Source organism: Zeugodacus cucurbitae, chromosome 3 (assembly GCF_028554725.1).
Source record: "Zeugodacus cucurbitae isolate PBARC_wt_2022May chromosome 3, idZeuCucr1.2, whole genome shotgun sequence".
Taxonomy (NCBI): Eukaryota; Metazoa; Arthropoda; class Insecta; order Diptera; family Tephritidae; genus Zeugodacus; species Zeugodacus cucurbitae.
In genome coordinates this window covers 47,285,755-47,302,777 of record NC_071668.1, presented here as the reverse complement: position 1 = coordinate 47,302,777, position 17,023 = coordinate 47,285,755, and the positions used below count along the sequence as shown (strand labels likewise).

At 33.6% G+C, this 17,023-nt stretch overlaps 3 protein-coding genes across 14 annotated transcripts in view; 2 read left to right on the top strand and 1 right to left on the bottom strand.

The window, feature by feature from the left end:
- LOC105218759 (uncharacterized) overlaps positions 1 to 17,023 on the bottom strand; it is a 107,661-nt gene that overhangs the window by 83,055 nt on the left and 7,583 nt on the right. Inside the window, exon 1 of one of the 8 annotated variants that reach the window (XM_054226947.1) lies at positions 490 to 625. The exons of 2 other annotated variants lie outside the window; for them this stretch is intronic. The gene's annotated coding sequence lies outside the window, so the exon portion shown is untranslated. Of the gene's footprint in view, positions 1 to 80; positions 381 to 489; positions 626 to 17,023 lie in introns of those variants that run through there. 5 more of the 8 variants (XM_029044556.2, XM_054226948.1, XM_011194541.3 and 2 more) reach the window with 5 other exon arrangements.
- On the top strand, positions 8 to 7,198 carry Cd63_3 (CD63 antigen). Of its 3 annotated transcripts, none has more exons than XM_011194538.3 (5): positions 8 to 26; positions 5,633 to 5,735; positions 5,842 to 6,201; positions 6,414 to 6,632; positions 6,692 to 7,198. In XM_011194538.3, exons 2-5 carry the CDS (start codon positions 5,673 to 5,675, stop codon positions 6,755 to 6,757), a joined length of 708 nt encoding a protein of 235 aa, XP_011192840.1. In that variant the 5' UTR covers positions 8 to 26; positions 5,633 to 5,672; the 3' UTR covers positions 6,758 to 7,198. The 3 variants fall into 3 exon arrangements, with proteins under 3 accessions (XP_011192840.1, XP_011192839.1, XP_028900397.1); XM_011194537.3 differs by lacking the exon at positions 8 to 26 and adding an exon at positions 563 to 705; XM_029044564.2 differs by lacking the exon at positions 8 to 26 and adding an exon at positions 5,553 to 5,568.
- LOC105218762 (leupaxin) overlaps positions 8,993 to 17,023 on the top strand; it is a 50,735-nt gene continuing 42,704 nt past the window's right edge. Inside the window, exons 1-2 of one of the 3 annotated variants that reach the window (XM_011194550.3) lie at positions 8,993 to 9,221; positions 9,293 to 9,336. In XM_011194550.3, the coding sequence (XP_011192852.1) occupies positions 9,324 to 9,336 (13 nt within the window). In that variant the 5' untranslated portion in view covers positions 8,993 to 9,221; positions 9,293 to 9,323. Of the gene's footprint in view, positions 9,222 to 9,292; positions 9,337 to 11,513; positions 11,653 to 17,023 lie in introns of those variants that run through there. The other 2 variants (XM_029044552.2, XM_011194551.3) reach the window with 2 other exon arrangements.

The following is a 17,023-nucleotide window of genomic DNA, read 5'->3' as shown; positions in this document are numbered from 1 at the left end:
AACCAAAATATAATTGGAAGAACAAGGTAACTGGTTTGTATACAATATAAACCAAAATTTGATAATAACATTAAACTTACATCAAATTCTAAATAAAAATGTTGTGTTAGTTTACAAATTCATTCGCCGGTATCCGGCTTACAAACGCGAGAGCGAACTTTTTGGCACTATTTGCATCGGTATTTCTCACCACCATCACTGTTGTTACGTTCGAGCTTGCCAACTATAATAAATTTGTGTTAAAACTAGTGCATTTTTGCTTATATTTATAATATTTGAAGTATTAACAATTAGGTATGGCAGAGTTTGTGACATATTTTAAGCGCGTCGAAGAAGATAATTGATTTAAAATTATACTATTTTACAAATGCTTTCAATATATTCACTCTCAAAGGCATTCAAAGAAAGAATATAAGGAGTAATGTGAATTTGGGTGAAAATTGGTACAAAAGTTATATTTTATGGCAACCATGATTTGCTAACTCTTACCTTTATATCTTTCCTATATTTCTACACATTGCACCACTTTTCACTTATATTTGGTTTCAGTTTTTTCAGTCACATCTTGAACATCGAAGTGGTGAAAAGATTTTAAAATATTTGAAGTCAATCGTTGTAAAAAAAAGTGAAGTAAAAAGAAGAATTTTGAAGAAAAAGTATATTTTTTATTGAACATAATATTTTTGTACGCTATTGATAATCTAGGTAATACTATTCGTATACAAACAAAAATAATATTTTATATTTGCGAATACATATTTACAAATTTGTGGATGCAGAAATGCGGCAAAGCAGACAAAACAAAAACATAGCTGTTAGGCAAACGCGCACACATGTAAACACTCGTATTAAGAAATTTAAAAATATTGTTACATTCTGAAAATAACTAAAAACTTCTGATAAGAAAGTTGCAGAGGAATGTTGTTAGAATTTAAAATATTGACTGCACATTTGACACTTTCGTTCAAATAGGAAACTCGTAATGTCCGATTTAAATCCGGAAATTACTTTATGTGTGTATATACTATGAAATGTATATGTGTCTATGGATAGAATATGTTTCCTGGCAATGTCTTTTTTATTTCGCGCCAGTATATAAATTGAAAATTTTTGTTTACAATTCAAATGCAAAGTTTGTGTCGTCTAACTTACTTGAATTTATGTTCTTTAATATCAATGAATGTTATAATTAACTGTGAATATAAGTTTTAGTGTCTGTGTTATGCTCACAGTAAAATCTATTTGATAAACGTTGGTACTAGAAATCATCCACTTATTGGAAGAAGAATGAAAACAAGTCATATGTCATAGCAAAAAATTAAATGAGTTATGATTAACATTATTCCGTGCAAGCGATAACTTGGGTAAATTACTAATTGCAGTTGCACGAAATCGGACCATTGCCACAACAACAAAATGCGGTTAACCAAAACGCTATAAAGCGCTATGACTAAGTCGAAACTAATACTCTAAAAGTTAAATTATTGTTAATTGTATATAGAATGACACTAAGAAACGCCATCTGCGGTTTCAAATTTTTCGAAAAGTGGGCGTGGCCTTACCCCTATTATGTTTTTCATTAATATATGTATATCTCGAAAACCAACAAAGCTGTAATATTCCAGTTTCAACAACTCGAAATATTCCATATCACCACGGTCACAGCCTATAACTCTCTCTTGGCGTCATAAACATAAAATTTATATGTAAAAATTTAGAGAAAAGGTGCACTCAGATTGGTATAAAAAATTTAAATAGGCGTGGCACCGCCCACTTATGGGTCATAAACTATATCACAGGAGCTAATCGAGTGCATAATGCAGATTGGAAACAAGACATTAAGACAGAGTGAAATTGGGGTTTATACCGTCTATGTCGGTTAATATGTAAGATATCTGAGCAAAATTAAATGAACGAAAGATCTTGAATGTACTATAGTTCGGAGGCCTCATATATAATTAGTTTTGATATTCTTTGCAGAATGTTGACCCACGTTATATGTATAATGATTATTATCTATATTATTTCTTGACAACGGGTTCTTGAGTCCCTTCCTTCCTTCCCCTTCCCCTTCCCCTAACCACATGTATCCAATATAGTAGTAGTATTGAATGTAGTAATGAATACGAATGAGTATATGATATAAGTTAATGTGGTACCAAATATGTGCATAAAGAAAATGGCAAAATTTTTCGCACATCCCGCAAAAAAGGAAAACACTTATAAACTAGCTTAAAACTTGTTGAACCTCCATTTGTAGTACTATATCATGAACTTATACGAATTGGAAACGAATTTTATATAACATTACAGCTAACCCAGCATTATTATGTTCAATTATCTCATGCGTAAATCATACATTTTTCTAATGTGCTGTCCAAATTCGATTGAACTCGTAATTAAGGGAGGTCAGCGTATAATACAATGCGTGGAAGACACTGCTCTTATACACGTACATATTTATGTACACTCGTGTGTCGAATACAGATGTACTTATGAAGATATGTACATATATACACTTACGGTCAAAGCCATTGAAACATGGACGCATCTAGAGAGTGGCTTCCAGTGACCGACATTAGTAGTTTCGCTTAAGCGCGACCCAATTTTGTCTAACGGTTCTACCCGTTTAATGAAGTTTGTTAATTATAAATCTCCTTAGTGGGATGACCCGAAGAATATTCGACGATTAAAGGTGGATGTGTAAAGGGTTCGATAGTGTAGGTCAGATATCCCAGATAAATACATACATTTGAATAAGTTTGGGTACGTTGTTGTTGTAACGGTTACCCAAACCTACCTATTTCCACAAAAACATCCCTACAGAAACTGTTTGGAGAGTATTTCGTTATGCTCCTTCACAGTTAGCATACGGGCCTAATTGTGTAGGTGCTGAACCGGAGACATTAATAAGCAACCTGTGGCTGTGCGGAGAACGGAATTCTGACATATATATTTCACTTTTGAAGCTTCCCTAGCTGCGTCCTACTGCATTCAGGCGGCCATATAGGCGCGGCCGGCCGATAGCCTGATAAATTGATAACAACGTTTCTTTATCTTTACTTTACATTTGCTGCCGGCTAGCGGTTTGAGGATTTTATTGCGGCTCTGTACCTTGATAACAATCGCGGTTGTATGGGACGTGAAAGAGTACAGGCTATCCAGGGGAACATCAAAAAATTTGGGGTTATTAACAGTCGGAATTTTTATGCCATCGACAGAAATATTAATAGGTCTAGACTGTACACTTTCGTCCAGTTACTGAATAAGGTCGCTGTGGATTTGGTTGAGGATAGTGTTAGGCTCTTAGCAGTGAAGAAGCAAGAATTATCGAGGAGGTTGCTGTTAATTTTCGAACACATGTCATCAATTTTATTGCCCGATGTTATTATTGTACAATGTGTTGAGATGACTGAGACTCACTCTGGAGGTTGAGGGAGTTTCGAGATATAGAAGTTATAGAGGGGATAGGGCACCACCCTATGGATCCCCTTGTTTGAATACATCAATACATGGTAGGCAATCTTACCTTACGAATAATATAAAAAGTCACTTTTGTGGAGCAATTATTATCAGAAAACACTCTTCCTTCTTTTTAAAATATTAGTAGATTATAAGATAAAAAACATAGAGCTCGCTTAGAAGCTTGGACTACGCCAATATTTCTGTTATTATCTGGATATTGAACAAAACATAAAACAACAATCAAGCAAACCTAGTTGATATAGAATTGCACGCATTATCGTCAAAGAGTTCGTGTGTCAGCTAAACACCTGCAGGATATACGCGTCATAGTACATATTAGTATTATTATTCTTATAACGTACTCATATATTTCACAATGGTTAAGAGTATTTATTTACTATACATATGAGAAATTAATATTTCACTTTATCAGGTGCATATCGATTTTATTCGATTTGGGTCAGGTAATTTGCCAATGATTGCTTGTAATAGAGGGTGAGATCGGAAGTTGGCCTGCTCGTCTCACTCATTTCATGTTGCTGTAAATCTAAAATAACTTTGATAACTGAATAATTAAATATCTATTGCTTGAAAGAAACAAAACTAGAACAGTTCAGTGCGAAAGAAAAGCGTTTCAGCTGTCAATTCTCAAGCAGAAGGTTCATTTACTTGAACCACATTCCCGCCACCACAATTGGTAATTTAGAAAGGAGGAGCTCAATTGCGAGATTATCATTTGTACGTTCATATGTGTATTTAATATTAACACAAACTATTATTTTATTTTATACCCTGCAAAGTTTCCTCTTTTGGGTTTAAAAATATTATAGGTCTTAGTTAGTTCAAAATTTCAAAATAGACCCTTTGGAAAAACCGCCCATCAAGCCACGTCAGTGTAAAACTTTAAACGCATTTATTTCAAAACTCAATTTTACAAGTCGGTGGACACAATTTAGCGAACTGTTATGAAGCGATTTTGTTCAAATTTTGCACACATCTTTGAGATGACATTATCTAGTCATGAATAATTTGCCAATATATGCCGAAAATTTTACAAAAAAGTCATGTTTTTTCGATAAAATGTTGTCAAAAATTCAAATTTTAATATTTTCTCTTTTTCCTTCGTTCATTAACTAGATGCATATTTGCTTTTTGATAAAGCAATAATGAGTTATGCTCTTAACGGCAAGATCTTTTTCTTGGACCCGTAAAAAATATAATTTTACGGAATTTGTTGAAAAAATGTCACAAAATACTGTTTACATATCTATTGTATGATGTGCAAAATTGTTTAGATGGAATAAATGATTAGATTAAAAAAAATGTAACCCTTGTTTTCAACCTCTGAACTCACCTAAACCCCTTAAGTTTGATTCATCTGAGAATTGATTTTCTCAAAAGAATGTAGATCGAAAATATATATACATATATATATGGTTCGTAATTAAAAGGCTATACGGATATAAAGAAGACATCGGATGTCCGATAAATTCATAGTTTTAGAAAAACTCAAATGCCGTTGAACTTCAGTATTTGCGTAAAAACGCATATCTTGTGACACTTTCACTCAATCATTTACACACTTTGTGGGCTGCGTCGGTGCAGTGTTAGCTACTGAGGTTTGTGGTAGAATGAGGTCGCAGGGTTCAGGGTTGGTAATGTTCATTATTGCCACGGCTTGTGCTTGCGTTTGTACATGGTAGTATTGATTTATTATTCGATTTGGTTCATTGTGTTTCCACTGTATTGACCACCGCCACATTTGGCTACCACATAAGCCGTTTTTTACACGTGCACATATGAACACACGGCTTTACCACTGTATGTACATATGTATAGCAACGCGCTTGCAGGTGGACGAGCACAGACGAGCACAGTGGTCTCGTTAAAATTGCCATTTCCAGACGTGCTATGTACTACTCGCACACTCAGCCATACGTATTTGTGCTGAGATAGTCCAACAATTAGATGTTCGATTACCTGCCAAGCGAGGCAGATGTAAATAAAGCTCTAGCGGGAACGGTCATTCGCGTCATATATAACGGAATTTTTTCGGTGTCAAAAACTGTCACATATTTACAAGCAGTTAGTGCATTTAAATATGTATGTACATATAAACAATAATATATGTGTATTATTTAAAAGTGAATTTTATATTAATTTTTAGAAATCGGAAGTCTGCAACTCAAACCAAACAATAAGGCAAAATGGCTTCTGGCGGCTTAACTTGTGTGAAGTTTATTACATTTTTTTGTAATCTACTTTTCGCTGTGAGTATCCTGCTTAATGCAACCACTAACTGTTTAATTTTAGTGCATTTCACCATTGTTGTTAATTAATTATTAATTTAATTTTATTATTGTTATTTTTTCTCAGTTGAGCGGGCTGCTCATTCTTATTGTGGGTGCCATGGTGCAATTGAACTATGCGCATTACTCGAATTTCGTCAGCAACCACATTTGGACCGTGCCCATTATTTTGATTATCGTCGGCGCAACCATAGCATTCATCTGTTTCCTCGGCTGCTGTGGCGCCTTGAAGGAGAATAGTTGCATGATATTGTCATTTGCTATTTTGGCGGTTATTATTTTCTTGTTCGAAATCGGTTTAGGCATAGCTGGCTATGTTAAGCATGCTTCGCTGAGTGACATAATGGAAGAGCAGTTCAATTCAACCATGAAGGAATACAACGAACGCAAGGAAAACCGTGATGCATGGTCGCTTTTGCAAAGTGAGGTATGTATGAAATTTATATGTAATAGCGCGTAATAGTGTATGAATACATCCAATTTGTAGTTCTTCCTTAATTAAGTTGAAGTAAACTTAATTTTGTGATAAAGTTTTAATTTTGTATGCACTTCAGAATTTGTTGTTGTTGTAATAGTAGTAGGTACATATATTATATTATAAAAACTCTATTTTATCATAAAAATAAATTTCTCCGTCAGATGGATTGCTGCGGCACCTTTGGTCCGAAAGATTGGGTGCCGATATTTCACAACAGCTCCTTGCCACCTGCATGCTGCGCTGTCATCAATTTGAACGAAGCTCAAGACTGTACGGTTGTGCACGCCCATTCGGAAGGCTGTCTAAATAAACTACTCACACTACTCGACTCCAAAACATTAACTTTAGCCGGCGTAGTACTCGGTGTAGCGGGTATACAGGTATGCAAATGAAATTTTTTTAAATCAATAATTAAATTCTTTTTTTTTAATGTTTCTAGCTACTGACTATACTCTTCGCCTTCTGTCTGTTTCGTTCGTTCCGACGCAGCTACCAAACGGTTTAAAAGGCATCTTGAAATGCCTTGCAATATACAACTAATATGGGTTAACTGTTAGAAGCTCTCAATATACGACGAATTTAAATCCTGAGATGCGTTTTAAGAATTTATTTCAATTGGCTATCAAAGCAGTTTAATGCGAACAAAATAATAACTAGAAATCGTGCTGATAATGAAGTTAATGTATTGAAGTCAACCACGAGCACACAAATCACATTTATTATTATTATATACGTACATATGTAATAGCTGCACTGTTAAGCAGAAGTCGAGCTCTTAATATCACTTATTCATATCGATGTTATATGTTAATTAAAAAGTTGTGAAGCTTAAGCTCAACTTTGTAAATGACAAAGAGCAATTAAGAACAATATTATATGAATTTACACTTGTATGCACTTTTTATAAACCTATTGTATATCCAAATATATGTATGTAGACTGGCAATCATTTTTTGACCAAAATCATTTTGTAGTTTAGCACCAACTAAATACATACATTATGTAACAACAAGACGCATTTTAGGCACTATTTCGCGTGCGAGTACATAATGTTTAAGCAAATGAGTATGACACTTTTGTATGGATGTATAATTTTCATTTATGTGTAAGATTTAGATATATATGTACTCTTAGATTTTTTTATACAAAATTACGAGGCTTTTACATAACTACACTATTTGCCCAGCCTTTTGGGGAGGCGTAAAGCATTTAAAGAAAATGCCAAACTCAATTAACTGTTCAAACTGGCAAAATGTATACAAAATTTTATAAGAGTTTTATATTGAAAAGTACCAAAAAGTGAATTAATACGTATATATGTATGTAAATTTACAAATTGGCGTAAAGTAATAATAACCATTTTCAAAGTTGCTAGTATTGGTATTAATTTCAACAAATTCGTATGCTCTTTTCTGATAAATTTGTGGAATTTCAAACTCTACATTTAGTTTGTTACGCCAGTTTTGAAAAATACACTGCACTGAATGAAGTAACAAGTTGTCATAATTATTTAAATTAAATATTTTGGTAAACTCAAAGCATTCGAATAATGTGTAGCAATTAAGAGTTTGTACAATTATCTCTAATATTTCGTTACACAAAGATTCACATATTATAATCTATATATCTTTCGTTACTTTACAAATTCTCGATTTTTTTATATTTTTTCATTTAAATAAATTTTTTCGTTGAAATCCTACAAAAATTTTTAAACATTTTTGTTGTGAACTTATCTAGATATTCATTAAATAAGTGCTTATCCAAGAAAATTGTTTGATAGTAAGCTTTTGTTCACACAATACTTGGCTTAAAAATAGAACATAGATTTTAATTAATTAACGCCGATTGCTGTAAAGAAAAGTCATTTAATGGTCCAATACCTTCATATTTTATTATTATACTAATATGTTACTTAGATTTATATCACAGACAGTAGAGTTTTTGTATATTATTGGCGTTATATATGTATATGCATACGAATAATAATTATTGTACGTATTTGTAAAAATGTTAAGTAAATTATTTTGTTTATTTGTTTGTTTGTATTTATATAAAGTATGTAAAACTGAGCGGCACTGAATACAAATAAAGTACTCACAATAAAAATAACGTATCATAAATAGTGTTTGCAAAAAATATATGTTTTCAGACAATTAAAAGTAGTGAAGAACTGTCACCTCAGAAGTCTTCCACGATATTATTCGTAAAAAGAATAACGCAAGTATTACAATTGAAACTGTTTGGCTAACTCCTTGGTATTAGCAAAAATGTTTGAAAAAATTGCAATGGATAAATTCAAATCACAATTTGAATAATCACAGCTTTCCCAATCTGATGGTTTTGTGGAACTCGTGTGTGGTACAGAATCGCGAATCATACTAAATCAGCTGATTCATTTTTTAATGCTGAACAACCCTGTCAATGCCATATAAACTTGCTATTAGTGCATAGATGTCGCACTGTACTGTGAAATCGATTTGCTACACACTATGTCAATCGAAAAATTTGTTGGATTTGTTTCTTTGCATTCGTTAATTTTTAATTAAATTAATAACATTTAGAGAAAATATCGAATATACTAGCATGTGTTTGTTATAAATCCAATAGCTTTCAATTGTTTCTTTTTGTAGTTGCAAATCCTACTAGACAATCGGTATAAAATATCGATAAATAGTCCATCTCTATGAGTAAAACTTGTCTCATTCCGTCGCAAATCCATTTGTCCGTCAATTGGGGCAATTGGAGTTTGTAGAGTATTGTTTAAAAGTGACTAAACTCGGGTTTTCTAGCTCTACTAAGCTATTACCGTCAAATTGAGAATAGTTTTCTGAAACTTTAAGCTGTGATTAAATAATACATTTTTATAGATATTCATCTATACTGAAAAAACATTTCCAATAAGATATTTGTGTTGTGCTGTATTTATTTTTTTTTGTGTGTGCAAAGCAGTAACCTTCATTGAAGTAAAGGTAAAAAGAAGAGGCGACTATCTAAGCCGTGCCAATTCGAATTGTGACGCGTATTTTTTGCTTTCCAATAGATCGTCATCAGTAAAAGCTAAAATCAACACAATGGAAGACTTGGGTAAGTCAAAATTCTTATTTGGGTGGGGCATCTTCTATCGAAGCCGGTATAGATATTGCGATGTATTTGATTTCTTTTATTTATATGATATAAAAGCCCTTCGTTTTGATGTGGCAGTTTTATTCTGGCTAAATTGCGTGCGATTGTCGACACGTAAACATTGACTTCCGCTACTTTGCATCATCAGCGAAAAATAACACAATAACTCCCAGCAAACTTTAATGAATATGTCATTGACAATATAGGGTGCTCGAAAAGCGTGAATGAAGTACTCATTTTAAGAACAACTTATATTTTCATATATGTATGTACAAACCTGTTATAGTTTAGCATTTGTTGTACTAGATTCTTCTTTAAAAAATAATAATCTATCAACTCTTGAGATTGTTTGAATTCTTTGCGGGAGTCATAATTTAAAGAAGCATATAGAATGTGAAGAATGTAGATACTTTTGCAATATACATACATTTATTATGTACATGTTTATTAATTTTTCATGACTAATACTCTTATACGATTTTAACAAAACAATAAATTCGACCAAACGGTTAAACTCTTTTGCGGCCCTTTATTGTAATCATTACTTTTCATTGACACATCTTTACATGCAACTCATTTCACATTCCGGGAGTCAAGATTTGCAGTCATCGCTATTTACGCTTATGCTTTAAAATTCCGTTGAAATGACTAATAAGAGCGTTATCACCACGAAACTGAATAATATGCCTTCTGCATCGTACTTGATACATATATATACGTGCAGGTATTTATGCACATATATACACATGTACATATGTATGTGGGTAGATATATCATTCAATGCAAAGCATTTTAATATCCATACCTGCAGAATGAGTATGCTTTTGTGATTTGCATCAGAACTACTTACTTGGTATGTAGTATGTTTGTAAGTAGAAGATTTAGTGTACAGTTTTAGATAGCACTTTTTCAGTTTAAATATTATTTTTATTACAATCAACACTAATCATGTAGCTGGTATATCGTAGCTTGCCAATTTTTTATGATTTTCGTAAATACATAATTTATAATGACAATTTTTGTAAATTTTAATAAACTTCCCTTTTTTACTAATTTAAGTCTGAATTTAGTTTGATACTTACTCTACAATTAGTTTGGAGTTTGGATTTGGGAACAGCATAATTTTGCTAAATTCGTATCATCTGATTATGTTTTATAGCAACAAGTTCAATTGGAGTTTTATATAAAAAGAAAAAGGAAATTAAATTAACATGCTTCATATTCATATTTTGATCATCAAACTAAAAATAAATATAAAAAAAATAAATTTTTGAGTATTTTTCATAAAAAATGTGTATTGGTTTAAGTGTATTGGGTTTAACAAAGACCATTACTTTTAGTGGAAGATCAAAAAATAACAAAACAGAACAAGCGAAAGGAATACGTTGACCTTTGCGCTGACTTGGATTTTGCCACAGTGCACTCAATGCCGATCTAGACAACGAACTCACTAGTAGAAGTGCAACGACATTGCCTAGATTTTGTTATACTCGTATATAAACGTTTTTATGCATGCTGCATGCATATCAAATGCAGAAAGGGTCTTGAACTGCTCAAGTGCGTGGTCGTGCTCACAGCTGCGATTTTATTGCTACGCAAAGCCACATTCATTGATGGGGGTTATTGTCATTAATGTGTTTGCTGTTGTTGCGATGTTATATTTTGGTCGTAGGCACAATAATAGTTTGTTGATAATATTGCCGGTCGACAACATTGCATTAGTCTGATATATACTTATACCTCCCGATATACATATGTACTTGTGTATGGGAGTGCATAGTGGAAAGTCTGTGGGCTGCTGTCAACGTTAGTGGGAAAAGTGTTTTGGTTTGTGTTTCGTTTGCGGTCTCTGTGCAATACATAGTGGTTGTCAGTGTATGCTCGCTGTGTGCTTTCCTAACGGCGCTTGTTGTTCATAGACTACTCTCCGCATATTGCTTGGCGCTCGCGTGAACTCAAATGCTTTCCGACTTTGCCCATCGAGCGTCGTGCTGCCCTCGAAGCACACACAACAACCACGGACTGTCATGGGAAGAGACCGCACGGGTGTGGGTAGACCAATTTCGACGACGATCTTGTGTTGGTATAGGTTCGACGCTTTTGCGCTGCGACTCGTGAGCGCTTCTACCGCTTGGCGGTTTTGGTTGCGGTTGACGACTGACAACTGAGGGCAGTGCTAGCGTTCCTAGATAAGCGCACACATCGCTTCTATCGCATCGCATCTGGCTCAAATTTGTAGTTGTAACATGCTGTGGCTGCTTTAATAAGTTGCTCTTTGTGAGTGAATATTCAAAATATGCAATGATTATGGTCAAATTGAGCACGTAAAAATAGATTTAACAATAATAATTGTGTTCCGAGAATATAACGCCGCTATCAAGAAGCTCAAGAAACTGGGGTGTGCGTGTTTTGCCGCCTAAATGTAGTGATATCTTAAAAAAAACTATCAAAATGTTAATATTTCAAGTTCAAGAATTGTTTGGAGATACGATTCTTAGCTACAACAAAGTGCAAAAAAAAAATTACTCCACACAAAAAACACGTTTGTGTATACAAACAATTACGTAATTTGTAATGAAATCATTTGAAATTGTTGACTAACTTTAATGATAATGTGAAGATTATAATAGAAGTGATCACAAATGAGCTGGAAAGGTTGATCCTATACATACACATGTATGTACATACATACGTGTATGCAAATACACACTATAATTATACATTCAATGTATGTACTGAATACCTTCAAGTCTAGTTAAGTGCACAGCTTATTTTAGTAAATAAAAAAATCTTATATGTACAAACATTCATATACAAAATGATATTTTTCTATCACTCTTTTGCGAATTCCCCACTTAATTAGCAAATACATCTAATGCTACAAAAATGTTCTAACAGTTACCTCTTTTACCACTTTGTTTGTGAGGTTTTCTACTCTCAGTTGATAAGACAAATAAAGCTATGCATTTGATAAGACTATAAAGCAACCCAGCATCAAATTTGACAACAGTAAATAACTGGCTATGGTGATTATTGACAACTTCCTTGACTAAGGTCTTAGTATATTTATACTGAAAATCGTTGTCACCCTAAAAACTAGTTTTAATTTTGTAAAAAATAGTTTCCTTCACTTGTCCAAAGTGATTACGAAAAATGGCATTACTGAGCCACACTCCTTAATTCTTATAATTTCTCACTATGCTATTTCGCTTTTAAAGATTGGTTTTAAATTTGCACAAGAATATGTACATATAGAGGAAATGCAACTGTTTAAGTCGAGTGGAAATAGCCTATTAAATTTTTTTGCAGCTGCAATGACTTTTCTCTCTTCTACTCTTTAATATTGTATCTTATACACTTTCACGGACAAAATAATTTATTTATTTACGTACAAATTAATAGACTCTGTAGTATAGGCAATTTAAAAATGAGAAATAAAAAAGATAATTGTTGCACAACAGTTACAGTTAGTTGTGGGTATATATGTATATGGATAAATATGTACATTCTCATAACTTAAATTAAACTGAATGAATTGGTTACGAAATTAAAAGTCAAGTTTATAAACGCTAATCGAGCTCGTTGTAAAGCGGCGTAAAATTGATGTTAATGCTCATCGCAATGGCTAATTTTTTTATAAGGAATTGAAATATTTTGTATGTAATTTTTTTAAATTCTGACTTATTTTTCCTTCATACTTATCCATTTCGAGGATCCCTATTTTTTTTTTTAAGAAAATAACACAGAAAATTCAAACTTATTGAGGAATATTTGTGTATTATCATTCGAAAGAACATTCCTTGGCATTTATTTTTTGAAAACTCGTTCGAGCATTTCGACTAGTAATTGGCGATGTATTGCTCCAAGGCCTGAATCGAAGTGGTATTGTCCGCATAGACTTTAGACTTTACATATCCCCACAAAGAAAAGTCTAACAGTGTAATATTACACGATTTTGGTGGGCAATCGACCGGCCCAAAACGTGAAATTATCTGCTCACCGCAGTGTCTCTCAATAAATCCAGCAATGGGCCTCCTCGCCGAAGAGAATTTGGCTCGAAAACGTCAGATCTTCTTGGAACTTTTCAAGAGCCCATAGAACGAAGCGATGTTGCTTGAGAAGGTCGAGCGGCTTCGGTTCTTGCGCAAGTTGTATTTTGTACGCCTTCAAAGTTCCATACGTCAATCCTAGTTGCTGCCAACTGCGCTGAATCGACTCTCCATGGTGTTCGTGCACATTCTCAGCTACGGCTGCTATATTTTCTTCACTGTGTGCTGGACGTGGTCTATTCGATCAAATATTATCCAATAATGAATGCTGGGTCTCAAGATGGATGATGGTGTTGCGAATAATACACTCAGTAAGCCGATTATGTTGACAATAAGTTGACCGAAGCGCCCCAAACATATTATTTACAGAGCGTGAATTTTTATAATAAAGTTGAACAATTTGTAAAAGTTGTTCCGGCGTAGGTCTTTCCATGATGAAATGTCAAACAATACTGAACAAAAATAACATGACAGCTTGACACGACGCGTGATCTGTCAAAAAAAAAAATCTATTGAAAATGTACCTCTACTTGGATCACCCGATATAACTTTATTTTATTATTTGACCCTATTTTATACAATGACTAATTACAGAACAAGCGTATTCCATTCAAAGTCAATTTTAGCCATTCTTCCAGTCCATTTCCGTTATTACTCATATTACATAGATAGAAACGTGATGTTATGCAGGAGTAGTCTGTATTAGGGTTGTTCATATTTTAAATATTAGAACAAATTGGGTTAAAAGTTTATAAAATTAATTTTACAAAAGTACAAAAATGTATAATAGCTTTTGATGAGATCGAATGTATTAAATTGCCAATTGGAATAGTTTTTTTCGAATTCGAATGTCATAAGTTAGTTATATCGATTAAATTTATGTGACCGTTATTTCAGGATAAAATACCTTAGTTTTGTGCTGGGTATGAATTTAAATCAAAATTGGAGAATCATTAAGAAGTAATATCTTGTTTAATAGTTCTAAAATGGCTCCCAATATTGTCCCTCTTTTATATCTTTTATTTAAGTACATCACTAATTTGTGTCTGTATGAGTGCTAATCGAAGTTGCTCCAAGCAATTTGCCCTTACTTTTGTGAAACATAATCCAAACAACACTTAACTCCTTCGGTCATTGAACTGCTCTTGTTTAAGTATGCAAAAGCGCATTAGCGTGCCCTCCGATGAATTCGATCTCATAAGTGGCGCACAACACTTCATATAAAGAAGTGATTCATTGACTGGAAAGGGTCAGATATTCGAAAATCTTGGAAATTGCTTTGAAAGATCTCATATACAAAGGTGTCGTTAGCTATAGAATGGTGAATACTAGCGACTAGCATTTGGAAAAAAATTGTTCATTCTTCTGCTTCCAAAAAGTTGTTTGCATGATTATATTGCGAAAGTAATTTTCTATTGTTCACAGTGTGAAAGAAAGGGTGGTTAGTTTTTTTATTATAACCACGCCTACTGCACACACAAAAACAATGTAAACCATTAATTTTATGATGAATATGGTACAGAAAATTTTGGATTGAATTGATATTAAAAATGGACGATGGGCGTGGCGCCCACTTATGGTCCAAAACCATACCTCAGGAACTACTTGCAATTTCAACTAAATTCAATTGTTTCTCCGAATTACATTTTGGATGTTCACAGATTAAATAACATTTTTGAGATCCAAATTAGTTCGAAAAGGATATTTTGTTAATAGATATGTTGCCAGTTTAAATTTAGAAGAAATTTTTCACTTTTGCGTTCGTATCGCTTTCACAACCAACCTCATCATTTGTTCGCTTAATATGTTTCTTTATTTGTTTGTCAATATAAATAAACATGTAAATATGTATATATGTATAGACGAATGTGTGTCTACGCGTTGCAACTGTTGCCACATTTAGCTACAGAGTGCTAAAAATATGCCCACACACACACCGAATGATGCGTCGCACGTTTTGAACTGTATAAAAACACACTTACAATCATATATACAATATACCTACATATATATGTAAGTATGTAATAAACCACTGCATTTCCGTCTAGCATTGCCAGAAAATACGCAATCGACGAAAGATTGACATTTCCCAACGAAAGTGAAAGAGTGCGGAGGGGGGCAGCAAATGACAGAAAATTGTACAATTGCATTTTCTAGCAATGGAAAGTGTAAAAATAGTTAAGTAATTGCACTTGACTACACACACACTCATGTAACTGAGATACTATAAGTGAATAAGTATGTGAGTACGTGAGGGTAGTTCGATAAGTGTGGGGACAAATAGGCTGTTTGTTTGGTTGAAAATGTGGAAAGCGATGAAATTCGTTTTAATTTTTATACTCTCGCAACAAAGTTGCTAAGAGAGTATTATAGTTTTGTCCACATAACGGTTGGAACGAGTTAGATATAGGGTTATATATATCAAAATGATCAGGGTGACGAGAAAAGTTCAAATCCGGATGTCTGTCTGTCCGTCCGTCCGTGCAAGCTGTAACTTGAGTAAAAATTGAGATATCTTAATGAAACTTGGAACACGTGTTCCTTGGTACCATAAGAAGTTCGAAAATCAGCAAAATCGGACCACTGCCACGCCCACAAAATGGCGAAAACCGAAAACACATAAAGTGCCATAACTAAGCCATAAATAAAGCTATGGAAATAAAATTTGGTATGAAGGATCGCACTATGAAGAGGCATATTTGGATGTAATTTTTTTGGGGAAGTGGGCGTGGCCCCGCCCCAAATAGGTTTTTTGTATATATCTCGCAAACCAATAGAGCTATATAAACCATACTTTCTGAAGTCGTTTTTTTTAACCATTTCCTTATACAGTCCAAAAATAAAAAAAAAATAACCACACCCCCCTCCCATACGAAGGTTAGGTTGAAAATTACTAAAAGTGGGTTAGCTCACTAACCAAAAACGCCAGAAACACTAAATTTCACATAGGAAATGGCAGATAGAAGCTACACTAAGATTTTTTTACAAAATGGAAAATGGACGTTGCGTCGCCCACTTATGGGTCAAAAACCATATCTCAGGAACTACTCGACCGATTTCAATGAAACTTGGTTTGTAATAGTTTCCTTACATCCCAATGATATGTTGTGAAAATAGGCCAAATCGCTTCACAACCACGCCTACTTCCTATATACCAGAACTTTGAAGACGATTTGAATCGTTTACTTTACAATATATAAAGTAAGCACTAGTGAAGATATCGATGCAAAACTTAGCATAAATACTGCATTTATAGTGTGGCAGCCCCATTCTAAAAATCGCCGAAATCGGACCATAGGTTTTTAAGGCCCCATATATCGAACACGAGGACCTCGGAGCTTCTAACCTAATATTAGGGTTTCCAACTTTCAATGGACTTTATACAATATATATGACGAATATGTGGGTCAAATTGTGTATTATATAATATAAATAAAGTTAAATAAATAAATTGCGGGAGTATAAAATGTTCGGTTACACCCGAACTTAGCCCTTCCTTACTTGTTTTACATTAAGCTTGTGTGAGAAAAACTTCGAGGCAAATTAAATTACTCTCAACGTAGAACTCGTAGTTGCAAAATGCTTAGACATTTTTTCAG

Bases quoted from the DNA above. Each gene is read 5' to 3' on its own strand.
- Cd63_3 (XM_011194538.3), top strand. From the start codon at position 5,673: ATGGCTTCTGGCGGCTTAACTTGTGTGAAGTTTATTACATTTTTTTGT. The intron at 5,736-5,841 runs GTGAGTATCCTG...ATTTTTTCTCAG, and splicing joins TTTGTAATCTACTTTTCGCT to TTGAGCGGGCTGCTCATTCT. The intron at 6,633-6,691 runs GTATGCAAATGA...TAATGTTTCTAG, and splicing joins TCGGTGTAGCGGGTATACAG to CTACTGACTATACTCTTCGC.